Source organism: Gastrolobium bilobum, unplaced genomic scaffold (assembly GCF_033153095.1).
Source record: "Gastrolobium bilobum isolate Gb01-03AN ecotype WA unplaced genomic scaffold, APGP_CSIRO_Gbil_v1 utg4612, whole genome shotgun sequence".
NCBI classification, from domain to species: Eukaryota; Viridiplantae; Streptophyta; class Magnoliopsida; order Fabales; family Fabaceae; genus Gastrolobium; species Gastrolobium bilobum.
Window position 1 is genome coordinate 74,762 of NW_026896581.1, and position 22,257 is coordinate 97,018.

Consider the following 22,257-nt stretch of genomic DNA (forward strand, 5'->3'; position numbering starts at 1 on the left):
GTAGTAAGAAAAAGAGTTAGTAACTATAACTCCACCGTATAATTAATACAAGGGTAAAGAATTTCTCCGGTCACCGGAGATAAAGTTATCTCCAATGAGCTCAACGATGTTGTTTTGGGACGGAAATCAAGATTTTTTTTTTGGTAAGCTATTGCAGGGTTATATTAGTGTTTATCATTATAATTTTTTAATCTTATACTCCAAAACGATGTCATTTTGAGTTTACTGAAGATAATTTTATCTCCGATGACCGGAGAAATACTTTTCTCTTAATATAAAGGTTCAATTAACAATGTTCCGAAGAAAATATAAATTCATCATACACTATTTAACATCAAAAAGAGGAAAAACAAATGCAGTAATTTTTTTTTAGCATCAGAGAGAAGTTCAACTCAACTGTCAAATTAAATTCATTTAAACTCAAGATGCTTGAAATAACATTGCTAGCTTCTACCTATTGAACTAATTGACTTTTTTTTTTTAATTTTTTCCTTTTCTCTTTATAACCATTCGATATCAAAGTTTGATTGTAATGGTTTTTCAATGTACACTTCATTGTCATTGTAGGCATATCACTTCCAACAAAATGCAATTAAACTAAAGCAAGGTTCATCTAAGGAGTGATCACCAACATTTCTAATTGCTCTTAAGCCAAGTTTGACTTCTCCTTGCTCATCCTCACACACAAATTGCTACAAATCTTTTTCAAGACACTGGACAGTCGCCAAAAATGCACTGGTTTGGCGACGAAACGACACCGACAAGCTGTCAGTTTGAAAACAACGAAAAAAGTGAGAGGGAATTTTGGATAAAAATAAAATAATTTTAAATAAAAATTATTTCCCAAGCACGTGTCGTTCGGACGGCGACAACAGCGCACATGTGTGGTGATTCACATATCACCTATATCTTTCCCCTTTCACAAAAGTAGGATGCCTTAAGGAGCAATTTAAGGAAGTGAGGCTAGGCCTTATAAAGTTTTAACCTCCTCGTTTTTACCTCCTATGTCCTATGTAGTTCTCCTTAAATCCCACTTCCTTCATAGTCCCCTTTATTTCTTCCATTTCCAACTTCTTATTCATCATCCACGGAAATACCCATGCATGGATTCTCATAGGCACAATGTATTTAAAATGGTTAGAAAGGTAAATTGGACGATGTTTCTTTGATGGGGTGAAGTATGTCAATGTGACAGTAACTGAAGAGGCAGCAGTATGGACTACAACTCAGGGCGATCTTAGATAAGCTAAGAATCAAGGAGGTGGTGAATGGGCTCCATTTATGATTGGTGAGAGGAGAGGTATGAGATAACGTGATTTCTCATGCATATGGGTCATGCGGCCGGCGTGGAAAGTGCGGGAAATTACATGTATAGAGGGTCCATATGCTCTCATATGCTTAAGTGTTTTGGCCTTCGCCATACGACCAACAGGACAATCAGCCAATGCCATCCGATATCTCCAAAACAATATATTGCATTCATGTAGGACCCAACATATCCCCTATGCTACAAAAACACACCATTTGCATATGCACTTTTATTTCATTTTCATGAATTAACTTTTAGAGGTTATGAGTTTGAGAGAGAAGAGTTTAAAGATGCTTGAAGTATTATATCAAGAGACATCAAATTTGAAATGTTCAACAATGTTAACTCCAACTTAGGAAACTCTAAATATAATGTAAACTATTGGGCTGAAGTCCATATAAATTCAAATAATTATACTTTCATCTATTGAACTTATACGTAAATATATTGTTAAATTATATTATTAATATATCTAACATTAACTACTGCTCGTTTTCTAGAAATTTCCACCAAAGTCTATTAACAACTTCTATTACAATTCGTCTATGTTCTCAGCTTCTCACACGTTCATAATACCGACATTTTCCAATTTATTGTACGGCACAAGTGTCTTGGGCGGCTCCTCCTTCCGCAAGCAAACGACAAGACATTCGCATGATGTTTCCACGTCATAATTACGTAAATGCCCAGAATCTTCCATCGTACACGCTTAGTCGTACAAATTAAATTGGTCAACGCACGCCACGCGGCATTCGCCATTATAAATATTCACCCTCCCTTTTCAGCCACCATTTTGTAGCATCTTTCCCTCCTTCTTTTCTTATTCTGAATTCTTATGCCATCTAATTTGGTTGCTACAACTATATGTTATCAATATATGTGTATACTTTATATATATAGAGTTTGATTAAGTGTAATATGGTTATGGACAAGCTAACCCAATATGAACGTGTGTTCAATCACTTTGATGAAAATGGAGATGGCAAGATATCATCGTCGGAGCTGCGGCAATGCGTGACGGCCATCAGTGAGGAGTTATCGGTGGAGGACGCGGAGGCGGTGATGGAGTTTATAGATGTGGACGGCGATGGGCTGGTGGGGTTGGATGATTTTGTGAGGTTTGTGGAAGGAGGGAAAGAGGAAGAGAAAGTGAATGACCTAAGAGAGGCTTTCAAGATGTATGAAATGGATGGGAGTGATTGCATCACACCAAGAAGTCTTAAGAGAATGCTTAGCAAGTTAGGTGAATCTAGAAGTATAGATGAGTGTCAAGTTATGATCTCTCAATTTGATCTTGATGGAGATGGTGTACTCAGTTTTGATGAATTTAAGGTCATGATGATGTAATGTATATATTTGTTTCCCGTTCCCTTTATTCGTTATTGATTATTCATATTAGGTCCATATTTACTTCTTCTGGTTGTAGCTGAAAAGGTAAATGAGTACCTAAGTTGAATTTCTTTTGTTGACCCATTATGGAGTTAGTTAATTTGGAACTGTTGTCGGTCTTCTTTCATGATCTATATATGTTGTTTATCGCTTTCGTTTTATGTTTCTCTCTTGGAGGTGATTGATAGCAATCATGCATTTTTTAGCTTCAGATTTACATACGAATTCGAAGTCACTTTATTTATATTAGTGAATTGTATGATAAAATTTGTTAACAAATATATGTGTCAATGAATTCAATTTTTTGTATTTGATAATATAAAACTTATGAAATCTTGTAAGACTCTTTAAAATCAAATTCAGAGACAATAAAACACTCAACTAATTATATTTTTTGCATTTGTGTATTATTATAATTCAATAAGTCATTAAAGTTGACATGTCCATAACTTGTTGCAAGTACTATAATTAATTTAATCCAAACCCCAAATCATTTAATTTCTTTTAAGGTAAATTCATTTCATTTATATAAAAGAAGTTACAGGCGCAATATTGACAAATTATAACCTGTAATGAATATATTAGTGAGTGCTTTAATACTTTACGGATTGTATAGAACAAGATAAATAGAAAGGGTAGTGTATTTGATTACTCAGCGTGCAATTCCTGAAAAAGGTGGAGAGGTTCAAACCCAAAAATAAAATAATCCAATGGACTTCAATTGGTATCTAAGAAAACAAACCGCTGATAAAATAAGGGTTTCAATTTTGTTATGTAGTAAGAGAAAAAAATTTCATGCTATAAACACATCATGTGTGAGGCCCATATTTATTTAGAAGAAAGAGTAAATACCTTTTTGGTCTCTAACAAAAAACACGGTCCCTACTTTAGTCCCTTACAAAAATAAATTAGTCAGTTAGTCCCTAACAAATTCAAAGTGGACCCATTTAGTTGAAATCGTGGTCCTGACAAATTCAAAAAAGACCCATATTAGTCCCTCAAAAGGACTAAAATGGGTCTACTTTGAATTTGTTAGGGACTAACTGACTAATTTATCTTTGTAAGGTACTAAAGTGGGGACCGTATTTTTTGTTAGGGACCAAAAATGGTATTTATTCTAAAAGAAAAAGAAGATATTGCACGAAAATCGAAGGATCAATGGTAGGAGAAAATAATTCTTTTACAACTTGAGAAAATATTTTTCATGAAATAAATATGTTTTTTAATTAATACATGTATGTTGGGAATCCATGAAAAAAAATCATAAAAGTCGTTCACTCCTTAAGGATTACATATATATATCACTCTCATGGTTAACCTTAAATGCCATAACAAGTCTAATAAAACTTTGCCACTGAAACTACAATGGTTAATATATGCATATGTATAGACTCACGTATGTGTGGCAATTCAGGTTGACACAAATTCAATACGAACACGACATAAAATAAAAATTTGGTTAAAGCCTTCGATACAAACACAATCCATTAATTTTGCGGGTATACATGAATAATCTGCAATTTTAAAGTGTGTTTCTTATTATTATACGAGTTGATACAACACGACATGAATAATCTTCCAACCTCAAAATGCGTGGTTTATTATGCGAGTTGACACAACATTATAAGACACAAATAATCAATTTACGACATGATACAAAAAACCTGTAAGAAGATTAAACCGGGTCAATTTTAGGTTTATAGGTTGACATGCGACACGGTGCAAATTTTTTCATGTTAGTTTTTGTGAAAACAAATTTATCCGAACACAAATTTTGTGTCTTGTGCCACCTTTAGACTAAGGGGATGTATTGGATTGGGATTTCAAAGGATTTTAATGGATTATTTTTGGACAAAGAAAATCCATTGGTATTCAATTAGGATTTTAAATGATTGAAAAAAAAGTCATGTGGTATTCGATTAGGATTTTAAAAGATTATTTTAGAGTCTATTCAAATTCGTTGGTATTCAATTAGGATTTTAAACAAAGGAAAAACAATTTTGTGGTATTCAAAAATCTTACAATTTTAATAGATTTTCTATTGCTGTGGATTTCGTGAGACTTTTTAATCAGGAATATAAATAGGATGCCTCTCTCACAATCTCACTTTAACCCCTAAGATTTCTTGAGATTTCTCTATTGCATTGTCTTCTTCTTCCTTTGGTGGGTCGACCCGCTCGAAATCGATTCCGCCATGGGAGCTTCGTCAAAACTAAAAAATAACATATTTTTGAGCGATTTTCATCACAAAATAACCCAGAAACAACAACTCAAAAACAGTAGATCTTGAAGCAATTTTTGCGAATTTTTGAAAGTTTAAAAATGATTTTTCAAGCTATTGGTCATGATTTTTCTTGGTACAAAAATGTGTGATTTTTATATTAAAAAAAACATAAAATAGTGAGAAAACAACAGGGGAACAAAATCCCCCATACCAATTTTCATTTTACATCAATGAAACAAGATAGATTTAAATAAAGATTGGTACTTCTCGACAGCTGCAAGAAATTGATCGGCATGAAGGATGACAAAAGCATTTAAGTTTATGGAGGAGTTTTGTTGAATAAACGTTAAATGTCAGTTTTAATTTTATTGGATTTAATTCAGCAATTTTTTTTTTGGTTTAAATGATTATTAGTTTTGTGTTTTTTAAGTTTTTCAAGTTATGTGAGTTTATTGTGGTAAAACTTTCATAATATGAACCTATGTTTCATAATAATACATTCATGAACGAAATTCTTTCACTATAAGAAACGATTTCAAACAATTTTTGTGTCAATAGATCACTAAAAATTTGTTTTTCAAAACCCCCAAAGCAATTTAAGATTTCAATGTATCGATTGAAAACAATTTGAGAAATTTTCTAAACTTCATGTAACAAAATCCAGAAATTCAGATTCAAAATTTTCTTGAAATACTCAATGAAAACATGCATATGATACATGGTTACAAAACTCTCATCACGTAGAACAAAAATCCAAAATTTACAAGATCAATTGCAAAAAATTCCAAACAAAAAATTATCATGAATTTTGCTAATTGAGAAAATTATATTACGTTTTACATTTTTTAAAAATTTATATTATAAATCTTATAAATTCTATTAAAATTCTTTAAAATCTAATCTTATAAATTTTGATTGTAAAAAAAGTCATTAAAATCTCTCCAATTTTGAATAGTATTTTAAAATTTATGAAATTTTTTATCTCAAAACAATCTTTTGAAATCCTAATTCAATACAGCTCCTGAGGTGATTTTTCATATGTAATTTAAAAACGTAATCAATCCTCACCAAAAAAAAAAAATGTAAAAACAAAAAACTGTGTGGGGAAGATTGGTGAGCGATGAGTGAGAGAGAGAAAGGTGATCATGGGAAGAATCCTGGCAAATCAAGTGAAGAACTTGACATTCTTCAAAGAAGTAATAAGAGGAATAAAGGTGAGGGAGATCAGTTTTCAAATGATGTATCTATGATACCTAGACATGAAGGTTGGATGGAAGATGAGAATGGCCAACGTTCAACCTGGAGGGAAATTCTGATGCGTCATAATGGAGAAGATGATGAATGGGAAAGAGAGGCGTCTGCCGAGGAAGACTTAGATGGGGAGGAACCTGCTGAGGAAGAGGATGTCAACCATGGAGGAATTAAGATGTGGGAGGAAGATGATGGGCGTACTTATTTTAGTTGCACCAAAAGAGCAAGGAAGAGAATGAGGAAACCTTGGGAGAAAGCTCTGATTGTTAAACTCCTTGGGAAGAAAATTGGGGTGGAGTTTATGAAGAAAAAAATAAATGTCTTATGGGCTAGAAAAGGCAAAATCAATGTCACTGATATTGGTAATGACTTTTTCGTAGTCCAGTTTAGTGAGAAGGATGATCTCAATTTTGCGTTGAACGGTGGTCCATGGATTGTTTTGGGTCATTATTTATCGTTGAGGAAGTGGGAACCAACTTTCAGACCTAATAGTGCTGGAATTGCTAAGATTGCTGCTTGGATTCGTCTACCGGATATTCCCATTGAATTCTATGATGAAGCTTTTTTTAGAAGGATTGGAAACTGGTTAGGCAAGATGATCAAGGTAGACAGCAATACAAATGCTCATGTAAGAGGACAGTTTGCAAGAATATGTGTGGAACTGGACCTATCTCAGCCATTAAAGGGTGATTATGTGCTGGAAGGATTTACCAAACAAATTGAGTATGAAGGATTAGGGCTCATTTGTTTTGGTTGTGGGAAATATGGACATAGCACCGAGAATTGTTCAGCTGCTCCAAAGCAACGCAGTTCATCCGATATTCATAATGACGATCAAATTCATCAAGAGGAACCTGGCAACTCAGAATTCCATCGAAGCAAAGGATTGGGACCTTGGATGGTTGTTAACCGTCAACGCAGGAGCCGGCAACCTCCTCAGACGGCCGGTACAGTCCAGCCAGGCGCTGGTTCAAAAACGTTACAAAGGAATAATGATAAGGGAGTTATGACCAGCGATAATCATGGAGATAATCATGGTGATAAGAGAGTTATGACCAGCGATAATCATGGTAATCATGGTAATAAGGGAGTTATGACCAGCGATAATCATGGTAATCATGGTAATAAGGGAGTTATGACCAGCGATAATCATGGAGATAATCATGGTGATAAGGAGGAAATTACGCAATCACGGTTTGCAATCTTAACAGCTGGACCTATTAATGAGGAGGATCATAATCAAATAATTAATTCTGTTACTCCTCATATGGGGGCCCCTCAGTTTGAAATTCCTCAGAAAATATGGACTAAATCCAAAAAGTCCAAAGATACCCCTAGGACTAAATCAACGGTTCCTACTATGCATGCGGCTCATTCTTCAAGCACGGGTAAGAGGTGTCCAGTCCAGAGTGAAAATCGTGAAGATCATACTCCCGTTCCACCATCTCCATCAATTGCTACTCCCATGGCGGTTAGTCCTATGCAAGCAAATCAACATGATCAGGAAAATGGGATGAAAGCAGATAGCACTTTGAACCAGAATCAAGAGCAGTTATATGACACATTTCATAAAACTGGTCCTGATATATCAGTTGACAACAGCAGCGACATCCAAAATCCTAAAACCTCAACCATCTCTACGTGCATGGAGGTGGACAGAGTTCACCAGGAAGATATTTCAAGAATGAAGGATGCAAGAACCTTGGAGTCTTGCGTTCAACATAGTTTTTAATGAATTTATTCTTCTGGAACTGTAGGGGAGCAGTGAAACCCCAGTTTCAAAAATCGCTTTTTCTGTTTACTAGGAAATATAAGCCTAGTATTGTAGTGATTCTAGAACCTCGGTGTAGTGGTCAAAAAGCTTCTGACATTATCCGAAAATCTGGGTTTAAGCATGCTTTTGTTCAAGAGGCAGAAGGTTACTCAGGGGGTATTTGGATCCTCTGGAATGATGAGACTGGTCTCGTTGAAATTGTTAATCACACAAAACAGTTTGTTCATTTTAAAGTTCAGAATTTTCATGTTCCTTCCTTTTCTTGCACGGCAGTTTATGCGAGTCCTAGGGAAGAAAATAGAAAGGAGCTATGGGATGATCTGCTAAACATTAGTCTCCATTGTAATGGGCCGTGGTTGGTGGCTGGGGATTTTAATGAAATAGCAAATCGGGATGAGAAGAAAGGTGGCTGTAGAGTTAACTTAAACAGATGTTCCAATTTTGCAAATGTTCTTCATAATTGCAAGCTGCTGGATCTTGGAGGATCAGGTCCTTGGTTTACATGGAAGGGTCCGAAGTTTCTTCATCTTGATCGTGTTTTTAAGAGGCTGGACCGAGCCTGTGCTAATGCAAGTTGGAAGACTACCTTTACTGATGCTGGCGTTAAGGTACTTCCACGGATTTATTCTGATCATAGTCCCATTTTGGTCTACTTGTCTAACTTGGACACAGGTTGGAAAAATCGTCCCTTTCGCTTTGAGATTGCTTGGATGGAGCATTATAACTTTACTCAGTTTCTGGCTAGGAGCTGGAATGTTGTGAAAGACACTAGAACGAATCTGCATGATCTGACTCCAAATTTAAAAAGATGGAACAAGATAGTCTTTGGCAACATTTTCAATAGGAAGACTAACCTATTGCATAGTATTGCAGAAATTCAGAATCATGTTGATTATCATACCAACTTATCTCTCCAATCTAGAGAAAAGGAGGTTAGGAAGGACCTTGATGCGGTTCTCATACAAGAAGAGATCTTATGGTTTCAAAAAGCCAGGGTGAAATGGATAAATGATGGGGATAGAAACACCAAATTCTATCACATTAAAACAGCTACTCGAAGAAGTTCGAATAGGATTCTTGAGTTAAAAAATTCTGATGGGATTTGGGTGAAGGAAGCTAGACAACTTCATCAATTGGTAACAGATTTCTATAGCAACTTGTTTAGTGAGGAAGTCCTTAATCGTGATTGGGTGAAATCAAAGACTACTTGGCCCCTTCTGCACGATGATCTGCTATCTAATCTGACTCGTAATCTTTCGGATGACGAAATTTCAAAAGCTGTTTTTAGTATCAATGGGTCAAAAGCTCCAGGGGAAGATGGTTTTCCAGCTGCCTTTTTTCATAAGAATTGGAGTCTTATTAAGACTAATGTTATTAAGGATGTTAACATGATGTTTCAGAATCCCAATCTGATTCACCTTGTGAACTCGACTCTTCTGGTCCTCATTCCAAAAGTAAAGAGACCTGAAAGTGCTAAGCAGCTCAGACCAATCTCTTTGTGCAATGTCATTTATAAAATCCTCAGTAAAATTCTGGTTAACAGAATGAAGCCCCTAATGGAAGAGATGGTGTCTCCCTTCCAAGCTAGTTTTGTTCCTAAACGACATATCCAGGACAACATCATCATCACCCAAGAGCTGATCCATTCAATGCGTAGAATGAGAGGAAGAAAATGTTTCATGGCAATTAAAATCGACTTGGAAAAGGCTTATGATATGTTAAATTGGGAGTTTGTTCGTAAAATTTTGGATGAAATTCAAATCCCACACTGGTTCACAAATATTATCATGAATTGTATCAACTCTGATAAGGTCCCAGTGCTTTGGAATGGAGCCATTGCAGGCGACTTCCTTCCTTCAAGAGGAGTTCGTCAGGGTGATCCTTTATCTCCCTACATTTTTGTTCTAGCCATGGAAAAATTGTCTCATCTCATTCAAGATGCGGTTAACAATAAGAGATGGAAGCCAATCTCCGTGGGATCAAAAGGTCCTAAGATAGCCCATCTGATGTTTGCTGATGATTTGATGTTGTTTGCAGAAGCTTTTCTAGATCAAATCAAAGTTATAGTGGATTGCTTGGAGACTTTTAGTTCAATGTCTGGCCTAAAGGTTAGTATTCCGAAATCTAGTATTTTTTTCTCGAAAAATACAGATGCTCACATTGCAGATGATATCACAAATGTGTGTGGCTTCAAGCAAACTCACAATATAGGGAGATATCTTGGGTCCATGATGAAACATGGTCGAGTAACCAAAGACCATTATGCTGATGTTGTTGCAAGAATTAGGCACAAGTTATCTGGTTGGAGTAACCAGGTCTTATCTTTTGCCGGTCGAATTACACTTTCCAACTCCGTTATTTCAGCAACTCCTATATTTCAAATGCAACACAGTCTGCTTCCTGTAGCCATTTGTGATGAAATAGAGAAGTTGCAGCGTGCCTTTATTTGGGGTGATAAAAATGGTCATAGGAGATCTCATCTGGTTGCATGGGATAATATTTGCAAGCCTAAGAGCATGGGTGGCTTAGGGGTGATTAACCTTCGTGTCCAAAATATGGCTTTCTTTCACAAGCTTGCATGGACGATACTTACTTCGCCCGATTCGTTGTGGGTTCGAGTTGTAACAAGTAAATATAAGAGAGGTTTGGATCTTCGGAGGGAAGTAAATCATAAAGCATATGACTCATACTTCTGGAAAAATCTGTGTAGTGTTTGGCCATCTTTTCTTCAAGCAATGCAATGGGAGATTGGAGACGGTAATGATGCATTATTTTGGACAGACAATTGGTTGGGTTTAACTGAGTGTCTTGCCTCTCTGGCTACTCGTACTCCAACTGGTTTGGAGTTGAATCTCCCTGTTAGTGCCTTCGTGAACAGCAATACTGGTCAATGGAACTTTCCTTATATTCGTCAATATCTCAATGATCAAGCTGTTGCAAGGATCCAAGCTGCTCTCATTCCTAGCGCATCGGATGGAAATGACCGCATTATTTGGAGAAATCAAAAGGTTGGCTGCTCTTTAGTTAAAACCGCGTATTATAACATGCTTGGTTTCCCTCTCATGCCGTTGAAAAATTCTTGGACTACCATATGGAAATGGCATGGGCCTCAACGTGTTAAATCTTGTATGTGGATCATAATGCATGGCCGCCTTCTTACTAAAGACCGCACATCTAGATGGAGTGGGGAATCTGGTCATTGTAAAATATGTCCTGGTGAGTTGGAAACAAACCTCCATGTTCTAAGAGATTGTAAGCATGCTAGAAGTGTTTGGAATTCTCTGGTTTCAGCTAATCGGCAAAGCTTATTCTACAGCTTGGATCTTAGAGATTGGGTTGAAAATAATATCTCAAAAGCTTGGAATCAAAGTAATTCAGATGATTGGCGTGATGTCTTTTTTATCTCTTGTTGGTTCATTTGGGGATGGAGGAACAAAAGTGTCCATGATACTAACTTCAAGCATCCAACCCATGGAACGCACATAATTGCTATGTATATAGAGGAAGTTCGTAACTGCATGGGTAGGAAGGCTATGGCTACTACTAGCATTCATACAACTCGTATGAGTTTATGGAAACCTCCAAGGTTAAATTGGGTGAAGATTAATATTGATGGGGCAGTTGAAAGGAATACTGAGGTGGCTGCTTGTGGTGGGATTATCAGATCTGATGATGGCTCTTGGTTGGGAGGCTTTGAGTATCATATTGGTGCTTGCACTCCTTTAATGGCGGAGCTTTGGGGAACTCTAAAAGGTCTGGAATTGGTTTGGCAACTGGGATTTAAGAAGGTGGAACTAGAAGGAGATGCTTCTGAAGTATTCTCTTTGCTTGCTGATTGCAATGCAGCTTGTCAGCCTCGTATAGTGGCTAAGATACAAGCACTCATCGGTCAGGATTGGGAGGTAACACTTTCTCATATTCCAAGAGAAGCTAATTCCTGTGCTGATTGGTTAGCCAAGTCTGCTCTTCACAAAGATACTGGATTCTGGAGTCATAGAGTTATGCCGTTTCACCTTGCTCAGTTATTTGATCACGATCTTCAGGGAATCTCCTCTTGTAGGGATATAGACCCTGGATAGTTATTTTTTGTTTCTGGTTGTTTGTTTGGGGCTTCGCCCCTTAATGTTATCAAAAAAAAAAAAAACGTAATCAATAACTAAGCTTCAACTTGACCTTTGGCCCAATTTTTCTGATTTTTTTATTACTACATTACTAAATGCGCGCGTCTACTGCAATTATTTTCAACGTCCACCTCTATATAATAAGGAAAAATATGTTTCCATGTGGTTAGAGTAACCCTGTCTCGTGTCATAGAAATAAATATGTAAGTCTGTTTGAAATTTACTTTAAAAAACAATTTTTTAATTTTAAGAATAAAAAAACTTGTTTAATAAGACCTGTTTTATAAGAATAATTTTAAAATTTATAATTTTTTTTGTTTTTATAATCAAATTTAGAGAATATATCTAAGTTATTTTTTGTATTTTCACTTTTAACTTTCAAAACAAAAATATATATAAAAAAACACATATTTTATTAACTATTCTATAAATCAGTTTTAAAATCAAATAGACCCAAAAGCTTTTATCCTCTAAAGTGAGATAATTTTCTATTATACTCTTCTTCTTTTTCTTTTTTTAGTAGATCCTACTCTCTTCTTTTAAGGCACAGCTTCATTCTTTTGTATTTTTTAAATTCTCATATCATTATTAACTTTTACATCTATCTTTTTACGATAAACTTTTTTATTTCTTTCAAAATCTCATATATTTATACTCTCAACATGATTACTTACAAATTTCTATTTTTACATTATTTTTTTTCTCTTCAAATCTCAATTGCTGATATTCTCAAATTAATTTCTTTAAAAAAAATTTACATTAAAATATACTTCATTCATATATATCCAACCCTATGTAACAAAATAGAGTCCTTATATTTGAGAGTAAGATAATCTCCTCTCGTACTTGCTTCCTCTACATATGATATGTGGAATTACTAATTATTTTTAATCGTCATTTTTAACTTAATTAGTTTCTGTTTTCCTTTTTAAGTCTTAACTAATTATATATCAAAATAATAAATTTCAATTTCTTTAACTAAAAGTTCCTTCTTTTCCCCTCATATCTCATATTCTCAAATTGAAATAGAGTAAATTATATTATTAAAAGTAACTTAATCTTTTAGTTTGCTATTCTTTAAAAAGTCACAATATTATTCTTAACTTCTCTTCTTTTAAATTTTGAATTTAAATTACTTTAAAATAATAGTTTTTAGATTCTACCTAAATTTATTATGAATACAACTCTTATAATTAATTTTAGAACTACAATAGAATCTACAATATGTCAACCCCACACTCATTCAATTCTTTCATCTCATTTTCTATGTACATAGGAAATGAGATGAAAAGCGACGGTTAATATGTATAAAAAAATGTTTATCAAAATCATAATAATAATAATAGGGGAAAAGAAGAATAATGTTGTAAGAAAATTGTTAGGTTATATTGTAGAGATAGGGATTTTGGGACCCACACTTGTTTTCAAAAAACAAAAAAACCAAACAAGTGTGGGTCCCACAATCTCTATCTCTACAACATAATCTAACAACATTATATTTCTATTTTCCATAATAATATGTATAAAAATTAATAAATTACTAGTTTCTAATGCCAACGACAAGCATGAATGGAGTGTTCATCAATTCTTGTCTCCACCAACAAGGTGCATGACTTATTTGTCGAACGATGTAATATGGGAGTTGCTCTCCCCAGAATGCGTCCAATGTAGTTTACCTTATTTCCTTTATCTATCAAAAAAAAAAGTAACCAATTATAAAGAAAAAAACACAGCTCTCTCTATGTTATCAATAATTTATTTTTTAGTTGTCATGATGTTCTTGCATGTAATTTAGGAGGTGGTCTTGAAATATCTTGATGTGTGGAAAACTTCTTATTGGTCAACAACGACAATTCTTTACCAAATGATGGTAGCTCAGTTGGAGCCAGGAAATTAAGTAGTTGGGGGTGAGAGCATGTGTTCGATCCTCCACAATATTATTTTTGAGAGGGGTTTAAAGCCTTAATTCCAAGACCCGCCTTGAATCGGACTAGTCGCGAAGCGATCAACCTATTGGAATATTTTAAAAAAAACAACAACGACGATTCTCTTATTGGAAACAAGGTGCGGGAATTTGCAAAGATACTTTGGTTGGATTGGTTCAAATAATACATTTTTGATTCTGCTTAAACAGAGTCTTAGATTCAAGTCCTTGTGAATGCAAAAAAATTTCTTTGGGAGAGCTAACCTCACTATAATGTGGATGTTCTCGACTAGAACAAGATTATCTTTGAGAAAGGATACTGTGATTTATTGTTAGGTTCTTGGAACCTAAGAAAGAACAGAACAAAAAGAAGTAAAGAACAGAGAATCTGAATCGAGTTTTTATTTGAATGCCTTACAATGTCATGTTCCAAGTATTATATACAAACAGAACAACTAACTCACTTAACACCTGTCTAACTACGTGTAGACTAACTAACCCACTACCCAATTAATACATGCACCTATGCACGTGTGAACCAACCGTTTCACCACTTGATTAACTACATGCAACTAACACTGATACAATCACAAGATTACTTCAAGCAACAAAGTCAGTTAATCTCGATGAATGCTTCTTGTCCCTACTTGATCTCCTTAATGTAACATTTCCCTCTCCTTCAACAATGACCTTGTCCTCAAGGTCGAGAAATGGGTAGCAGTGACGCAAATCTTGCTTTTTCTCCCAAGAAGCATCCTCAGGAACTGTGTTGGACCATTGAATCAAAAACTCATGTATTTTTTGTCCATGGCAAGAAGAATGACGTGTGCCTAGGATTGCTACTGGAACCTGCACAGGTCTGTTATCAACAGCTGAAGGTGGAAGTGAATTCGGTACAATTGGAATAGAACCTATACAAGGTTTCAGCTGCGAAACATGAAACACTGGATGAATTTGGCTCCCTAGAGGCAGTTGCAACTCATAAGCAGTACTCCCTAACCTTCGAAGAACTTCAAAGGGGCCAATAAACCGTTTAGCTAGCTTGTGATTGGCTCTTCTTTCAACTGTTAATTGTCTATATGGTTGTAACCGGGCCCAAACTTTATCTCTCACATTAAATGAACGCTCCTTGTGATGCTTATCAAATTGAATCTTCTTGCGATTCTGAGCCCGCTGCAAATGGACCTTAAGCTGAGTTAAAACTTCATTTCTTTGCTACAACAGTGTATCAATTGCTTCCAATTTAATCAATCCTCTGGGATAAAAAGGTATCATGATTGGAGGCTTCCCAAAGACTGCCTGATAAGGAGACATGCCAATAGCTGAATGAATGGCTGAATTGTAATGGTATTGTGCCCAACACAAGAAACTGCACCAAGATTTTGGTTGCTCAAAACAAAAAGAACGTAGATACTGTTCAAGGTATCTGTTGGTCACTTCTATTTGACCATCAGATTGTGGATGGTATGATGAAGTAGTCCTTAAAGTAGTACCACTCAATTTGAATAGATGGCTCCAAAACTTGCTTAAAAAAATACGATCTCTGTCTGTCAATATGGATCTAGGAAAACCATGAACTCTTACTACCAATTCACAAAATAAAGTTGCAACAGTGAATGCTGTATAAGAGTTTGGTAAGGGACCTAAATAAGCAAATTTAGACAATTGATCTACAACAACTAAAACAGTTGTAAAACCTTTCGAAGGAGGTAATCCAGATATAAAACCCATGGAAAGCTCCTCAAAAATACCTTCCGGAATTGGAAGTAGCTGCAACAACCCTGCAACTTTAGATGTCTCATATTTTACTTGTTGACATATGTGACAATTCTGAACAAATTGTTTCACATCTTTCTTCATAGTTGACCAATAGAATGTAGCTGTCAATCTCAAAAAGGTCCTTAATACACCCGCATGACCACCAATCAACGAGGAGTGAGCTTCTTTCAAGGATGAAGAAGGACTAATGAAGTATTTACCTTTATACAAGAGTACCCCCCTCACGAATAAGCATATCAGGATCACTGTTTGGATGATCCTTCAATTTTTGATGAAGCTGCACTAAATGAGGGTCAACCAAATTCTGATTTTTAATTTCAGACAGAAGGTCAAACTCAGGTTCAGACAGAGATACACACAAAGCACCATCTTCATCAAATACTCGAGATAAAGCATCAGCTACTATGTTGGCATGACCAGGTTTATATTCAATGTGAAAGGAATAGCCCATCAATTTGCACAGATACTTTTGTTGCTCAGTTGTATAGATTGTTTGAGTAAGAAGCTCCTTGATACTTCTGTGATCAGTTCTGATTATGAATTTGGCACCCAACAAATATTGGCGCCAATGTTTAACAGCTGTAGTGATTGCATATAACTCCCTAATATAGGTAGAAGCACTAGCTAGCCGAGGGCCTAACTTTTTGCTAAAATAAGAAATTGGGTGCTCACCTTGAAGCAATAATACACCTACTCCATGGCTCGAAGCATCAGTATCCAATACAAACAGTTCCTCAAAATTAGGTAACCTCAGCACGGGTGTTTGAGACATAGCCTGCTTCAGGTCCAAGAAAGCTGCTTCAGCTGCTGCAGGCCAAGTAAAAACAACTGGTCCCTTCAGTAAATTGGTTAATGGAAGAGCTATGGAAGCATATCCTTTAACAAATCGTCTGTAATAACCAGTTAGTCCTAGGAAACCCCTCAGTTGTTTAATATTTCTTGGAGTAGGCCATTGAAGCATGGCTGAGATCTTCCTTGGGTTAGCACAAACACCCTTATTATCTACCACATGGCCCAAATACTCAATGGACTTCTGACCAAATGCACATTTGTTGAGCTTAACAAAAAAGTCATATTGCTGTAAGGATCTGAGAGTCAATTCCAAATGCTTAGCATGTTCTTCAATATTTTTGCTAAACACCAAGATGTCATCGAAGAAGACTATAATAAATCTCCTCAAATAAGGCTTGAACAGGTGGTTCATGACAGCTTGGAAAGTTGCAGAGGCATTTGTCAAGCCAAAACGCATGACTAAGAATTCATAATGGCCCTCATGTGTTCTAAAAGCAGTCTTGTAAGCATCAGCAGGTAGCAAACGGATTTGATGATATCCTGCCCTTAAGTCCAACTTTGTGAAGATGGTTGAACCTCCTAATTCATCCAAAATCTCATCAATTGTTGGAATAGGAAATCTGTCCTTAATTGTAGCTACATTAAGAGCCCTGTAATCAATGCAAAGTCTCCAAGAATTGTCTTGTTTTCTCACTAGCAAAACTGGAGAAGAGAAGGGACTATTGGAATGTTGAATGAACCCAGCTGCCAATAAGTCTGATACTTGTTTCTCAATTTCAGATTTTTGGCTATGACCATAACGATAATGTCTCACATTAATAGGTTTGGTTCCTTCCTCCAAATGGATTGAATGATCCAATCCTCTAAATGGAGGCAATCCACTAGGTACAGAAAACACCTTCTGAGATTTGAGTAGAATGGACCATACAAGTGGATGGATTTCAGTTTGCAATTATGTCAACTCAGGTAAGCATGTGATCTGCAAGTTGGAATCAGTTTCTACATGCAAAGAATTACACATTGCCCACTCATTGGTGAGTAAGACATTCATGTTAGAAGTAACCGAAACATCATTATGGCCTTGCAAGGAAATTGAGTTACCTTCCCAAACAAAGTCCATGGATTTCCTTATATAATCATGAGTGACCTTTCCTAAACGTTTGAGCCAAGGCATGCCCAATATAATGTCAATATCAGCTAAATCCAAAACCCATAGATCACATACAAACAAATTCCCTTAAATCAACAGTGGTACCTTTAAACACCTCCTTTCAGAATACATGACATCACCATTACCCAGAAACACCCGAATTCTATGTGAATGGGACATGGGTAAGGAAAGTTTAATGGCTAGCAGCTTCTGAATAAAGTTGTGAGTGCTGCCAGAATCAACTAGAATAGAAAAACATACCTTCTAAAGCAGAATTGAACACCAAGGCACGATAATGATTTTTATCTCTCAAGGTATGTAATGATGCATCTTTTGATTCTCCCATGGAATTATCAACTTGCCACACTATCTGCTCTTCTTTCAGATTCTCTTGTAATTCATCTTCTTCTCCCACCAGCAACATCATTTTATTTTTACATATATGTTTTGAAGTCCACTTTTCTTCACAAGTATAGCATAGGCCCAACTCTCTCCTCTTATGCAAATCAGCATTGAATACCCTTTTCATCTGATTAGAAGCTGGTAAAGACAACCTTGGTGTATTTGAAATTGTTGGTGGAGGAACAATATGAATTGTTGAAGTGGTTGGACTAACTGAATTAACCGCAGTAACCTGAACTGGTTTGGGAAAAAATTTCTTGGGAGCACCTTGAAATGAATTCTTTAAATCACCAAAGTGATCATCATAAGCCATTGCAAGTTGAATGGCTTGATGCAAGGATATCGGTTCCCTCAATTGGACAGCACTCTAGAGCTCAGATTGAAGACACGAAACAAAAAAATTCATCAAAATATCATCATCTAAATCTGGTATCTGATTAACCAACGCCTCAAATTGTTGAATATAAGAACGAAGAGATGAGGATTGAGTCAATTTAGACAAAGCTCCTTTTAAATTTGTGAACCCAAACATACCAAAACGTTGACGAAGTGCAGCAGTAAAATCACACCAAACAAGAGCTTTACCTGTATTGAAGGTCCACTGAAACCACGAAGCTGCCATGCCCTCCATCTTCAACCCAACCAATGACACCTTTGTTTCTTCTGGAATCATTTGAAGAGTGAAGAAAACCTCCGCTTTAAAGATCCAATTATTAAGATCATGACCATTGAATACTGGTATCTCCATGCAAACACCTTTAAGTAATGAATGATGATCCATAGCTTCGGATCTATACGAATTGTGAGAAGCAGAAGAAGTATTGGTGTGTGAAGAGTCATGCCTATGCGCCTGATTAGCGATAACCGTTTCCTGTAATTGTTGCATCTGATTCACCAACATTGAGATCTGGTTTCTAGTTTCAGCGGCTTGTCTCGTTGCTTGCATACGAAGTTCTTCAAAATTTGTGTCCACCCGTTGCTGAAAGGAGTGCAACTCCTTCGATAGTTCTTGAACTCTCGTCATTGTCTCAAGAACAAAAAGATGAAAGCACCAATGTTAGGTTCTTGGAACCTAAGAAAGAACAGAACAGAAAGAAGGAAAGAACATAGAATCTGAATCGAGTTTTTATTTGAATGCTTTACAATGTCATATTCCAAGTATTATATACAAACAAAACAACTAACTCACTTGACACCTGTCTAACTACGTGTAGACTAACTAACCCACCACCCAATGAATACATGCACCTATGCACGTGTGAACCAACTGTTTCACCACTTGATTAACTACATGCAACTAACACTGATATAATCACATGATTACTTCAAGCAACAAAGTCAGTTAATATCGATGAATGCTTCTTGTCCCTACTTGATCTCCTTAATGTAACATTTATCCAAAAAGAAAAGAAAAAAAATAAGTGTTTAAGTAAAGGCATGATCGTATTGGTTAACTTGATATTTATGTGCTTAATGAAATAGGGGCTTAGGGTTATTGGTGGTGACATACCTTAAGTTTAGGCCTAGCAGAGGCACATTAATCCACAATCCAACCTAAACCACTTGAATTATTGCATTTTAATTATAGGTAATGTTAAAAACAAAATTGGGGTTTGATTTTTTTTGCATGAATCACATGAAAACAAATTAAGGAATACGAGCCTAGCGAGCTCAAACAGGCTAACCATGATAGATTTGTTCTAGGTAACACGAAAAACATTGTAGGTTTGCTCAATATCTTCTTCTTGTAGTTTTCAATTTGAATAGCACAAAGAAAAAAAATAAAATCTTAAGCTTCTAGAGCTCGAAACGTTATTGCATTGAGGAATTTGCATTGTGAAACGAGTTGACCCACACAGGTATAGAAACCCGGCCTGAGTCATTTGCCAAAAAGAAAGAAAAAATTAAAATGATAAAAGACTAAGAGTTTATTTACATCCCAAACATTTGATGAAAGTTTCAATTTTTTTTTTTTTTTTGATAAATCATAGGTATCTTCGTGTGGAGGTAATTTTGTTCGAAGCGGGTTAAAAATTAAAGTTTTAATTTTAAACCTCTCTAAAAAATAATACTGAAGAGGATCGAACACATACTCTCATCTCACCTACTTAATTTTAATATGGCAACGGAAAGTTTCGATTTAATCCCCCAAATGAAATACTTGGGATCCAAATATGATTCTAATTAGTCATGTAAGCTCCATGTCAGCTCTCGTCGTTAATGACATTATATAAGCGATGACATTGAAATCAAGAAGTGACATTTATGATGTAAATAGATTAAACCAAGGCAAAACTATTTCTGAGCAACAGTTTTATACGCCATATACACAAAAAAAATTTATTTCACTAGAATCTGGATCCTGGTAAATTTTTTATTTTTTTTAAAAAAACTAGTGGATCCCTTTTTTGTCTTTCGCTGATGCAGAAAAACAGGACTCTTAAACCAAATCGAAAGTACTTTAGTGAAACTTGGGGATTAGAAATTAAAACGTTTTATCTATAAATGAAGAATGCTAAATGATACAAATATGTTTTTGTAAATTATAATCCAAAACAAAAATGTTTTTGTAAATTACTCATAAAAAGAGAAAATTGAAATAATTGTTTATATGTTACACTGGCGGACCCCAGGTTGGGTCATATGTCTGCAAGTGCGGACATGAGATTTTGGATTTTAATTTTTTTTTAATCATGTAAGTTATTATTTGTCTCTTGATTCAATATTTATAGTAAGAGTAAATATTATTTTAAGTTCCTAACAAAAAATATGGTCCCTATTTTAGTCCCTTACCAAAAATTAGTTTCGAGGAGATTCCTAAAAAATTCAAAGTGAGTCAATTTAATTAACATCGTAATCCCTCACAAATTCAAAAAAGACTTACATTAGTCTTAAAAAGACTAAAATAGGTCCACTTTAAATTTCATAGGGACCAGATGACTCTTTTTTCTTATAATGGACTAAAGTGAGGACCGAATTTTTTGTTAGGGACCAAAAATGATATTTATTCTTATATTAGTTAGCAACGTAGCAATGTACAGAGATGATTAAAATAACGTAGCAACGTAATTTGATTAGAGAGAAAATTTATTCTTCCTCCCCTGTCACATACCCATTCCCATGATTTCTTCATCATTTGTTATGAAAACAACTAGATTATGAGAGGGTTCAAGCGTTAATTTAAAAAAAATTTACAAAAAACATTCGGGGGCGCTGCCCCCGAACCACCGTCACTAAATGTGCGGACATAGAGAAATTTTCCTGGGCGTGCTATTGAAATTTGTGTCAAATTCATTTGGGCCCTTTACCAAAAAAAATCGCTTGGGCCTTCACAGCAACCCAATAAAAAAGGGCCTCTGACTCTCGTACTGATTGATTCTATCATTCTATGGCATTTGTGTTGGAACTTTTCCGTGTTGGAACTTTTTATATATATATATATATATATATGGGTTTTATTAATCTCCTTTTGCATAAGATGGGTATCTTATGTTGTAGAGAGAAACTGGGTGGGTCCCACAATTACAAGAAAAAAGAAAAAGAAAAAAAAAAGTGAGGTGCGAAAATCGAAGTGAGAGAAAATGAGATAAGTTACCCCATGTAAAAGGAGAGTAATATTTCCCTATATATATATATATATATATATATATAGAAAGAAAAATATCTTTATTTTTTTAAGAATATAATTTTGTATCATTTTAGATCTTAATCGTTGATTTTTATTAATAAATAGTTATAATTTATTGAGTTAAATTTATTAATTAATTAATAATTCGCAATAAATTACAATCATTAATTGACGAAAATCAACGATTAGGATTTAAAATGACACAAAGTTATATTATTTAGAAAGACAAACTTTTTTTCATATAGAAATCTGAAACAATTTTCTTGCTAGGGGCTAGAGCGTCGTCAGGCTGCATTGCATGTTGCACTGATATACGATCTCTTTAGCTAGTGAAATTTCTACATTTGATGTTGAACTGTTTAATCCCGGAAATGCTTTCTTTCTCTAATCACATGCAGATGCATGATACCAATAGAACCTATGCTCATAGGTAGATTTGCTCCACATTGTCAAGTAAAAAATGCCTCTAGAGTTAATGCCAAGGAAATGACAACTTATACCAATTTTGTAGCTA

General features: G+C 35.3%; 2 protein-coding genes across 2 annotated transcripts; both read left to right on the top strand.

Moving 5' to 3' along the window:
- The first annotated feature begins 2,227 nt into the window (after positions 1–2,227).
- Positions 2,228–2,656, top strand: LOC133300732 (putative calcium-binding protein CML19). The gene has a single exon (XM_061500313.1). The coding sequence runs from the start codon at positions 2,228–2,230 to the stop codon at positions 2,654–2,656; it is 429 nt and encodes a 142-aa protein (XP_061356297.1).
- A 3,386-nt stretch (positions 2,657–6,042) lies between these two features.
- On the top strand, positions 6,043–13,965 carry LOC133300725 (uncharacterized). The gene is made up of 5 exons (XM_061500307.1): positions 6,043–7,120; positions 7,385–7,880; positions 7,931–8,147; positions 8,415–8,942; positions 13,864–13,965. Exons 1-5 carry the CDS (start codon positions 6,043–6,045, stop codon positions 13,963–13,965), a joined length of 2,421 nt encoding a protein of 806 aa, XP_061356291.1.
- Positions 13,966–22,257: the final 8,292 nt, after the last annotated feature.

Excerpts from the sequence above, each read along its gene's own strand:
- LOC133300732 (XM_061500313.1), top strand. The coding sequence starts at position 2,228 with ATGGTTATGGACAAGCTAACCCAATATGAACGTGTGTTCAATCACTTT.
- LOC133300725 (XM_061500307.1), top strand. The coding sequence starts at position 6,043 with ATGAGTGAGAGAGAGAAAGGTGATCATGGGAAGAATCCTGGCAAATCA. Across the intron at positions 7,881-7,930 it reads AAGGATGCAAGAACCTTGGA|GGGAGCAGTGAAACCCCAGT; the intron begins GTCTTGCGTTCA and ends CTGGAACTGTAG. Across the intron at positions 8,148-8,414 it reads AGACTGGTCTCGTTGAAATT|CTGCTGGATCTTGGAGGATC; the intron begins GTTAATCACACA and ends CATAATTGCAAG.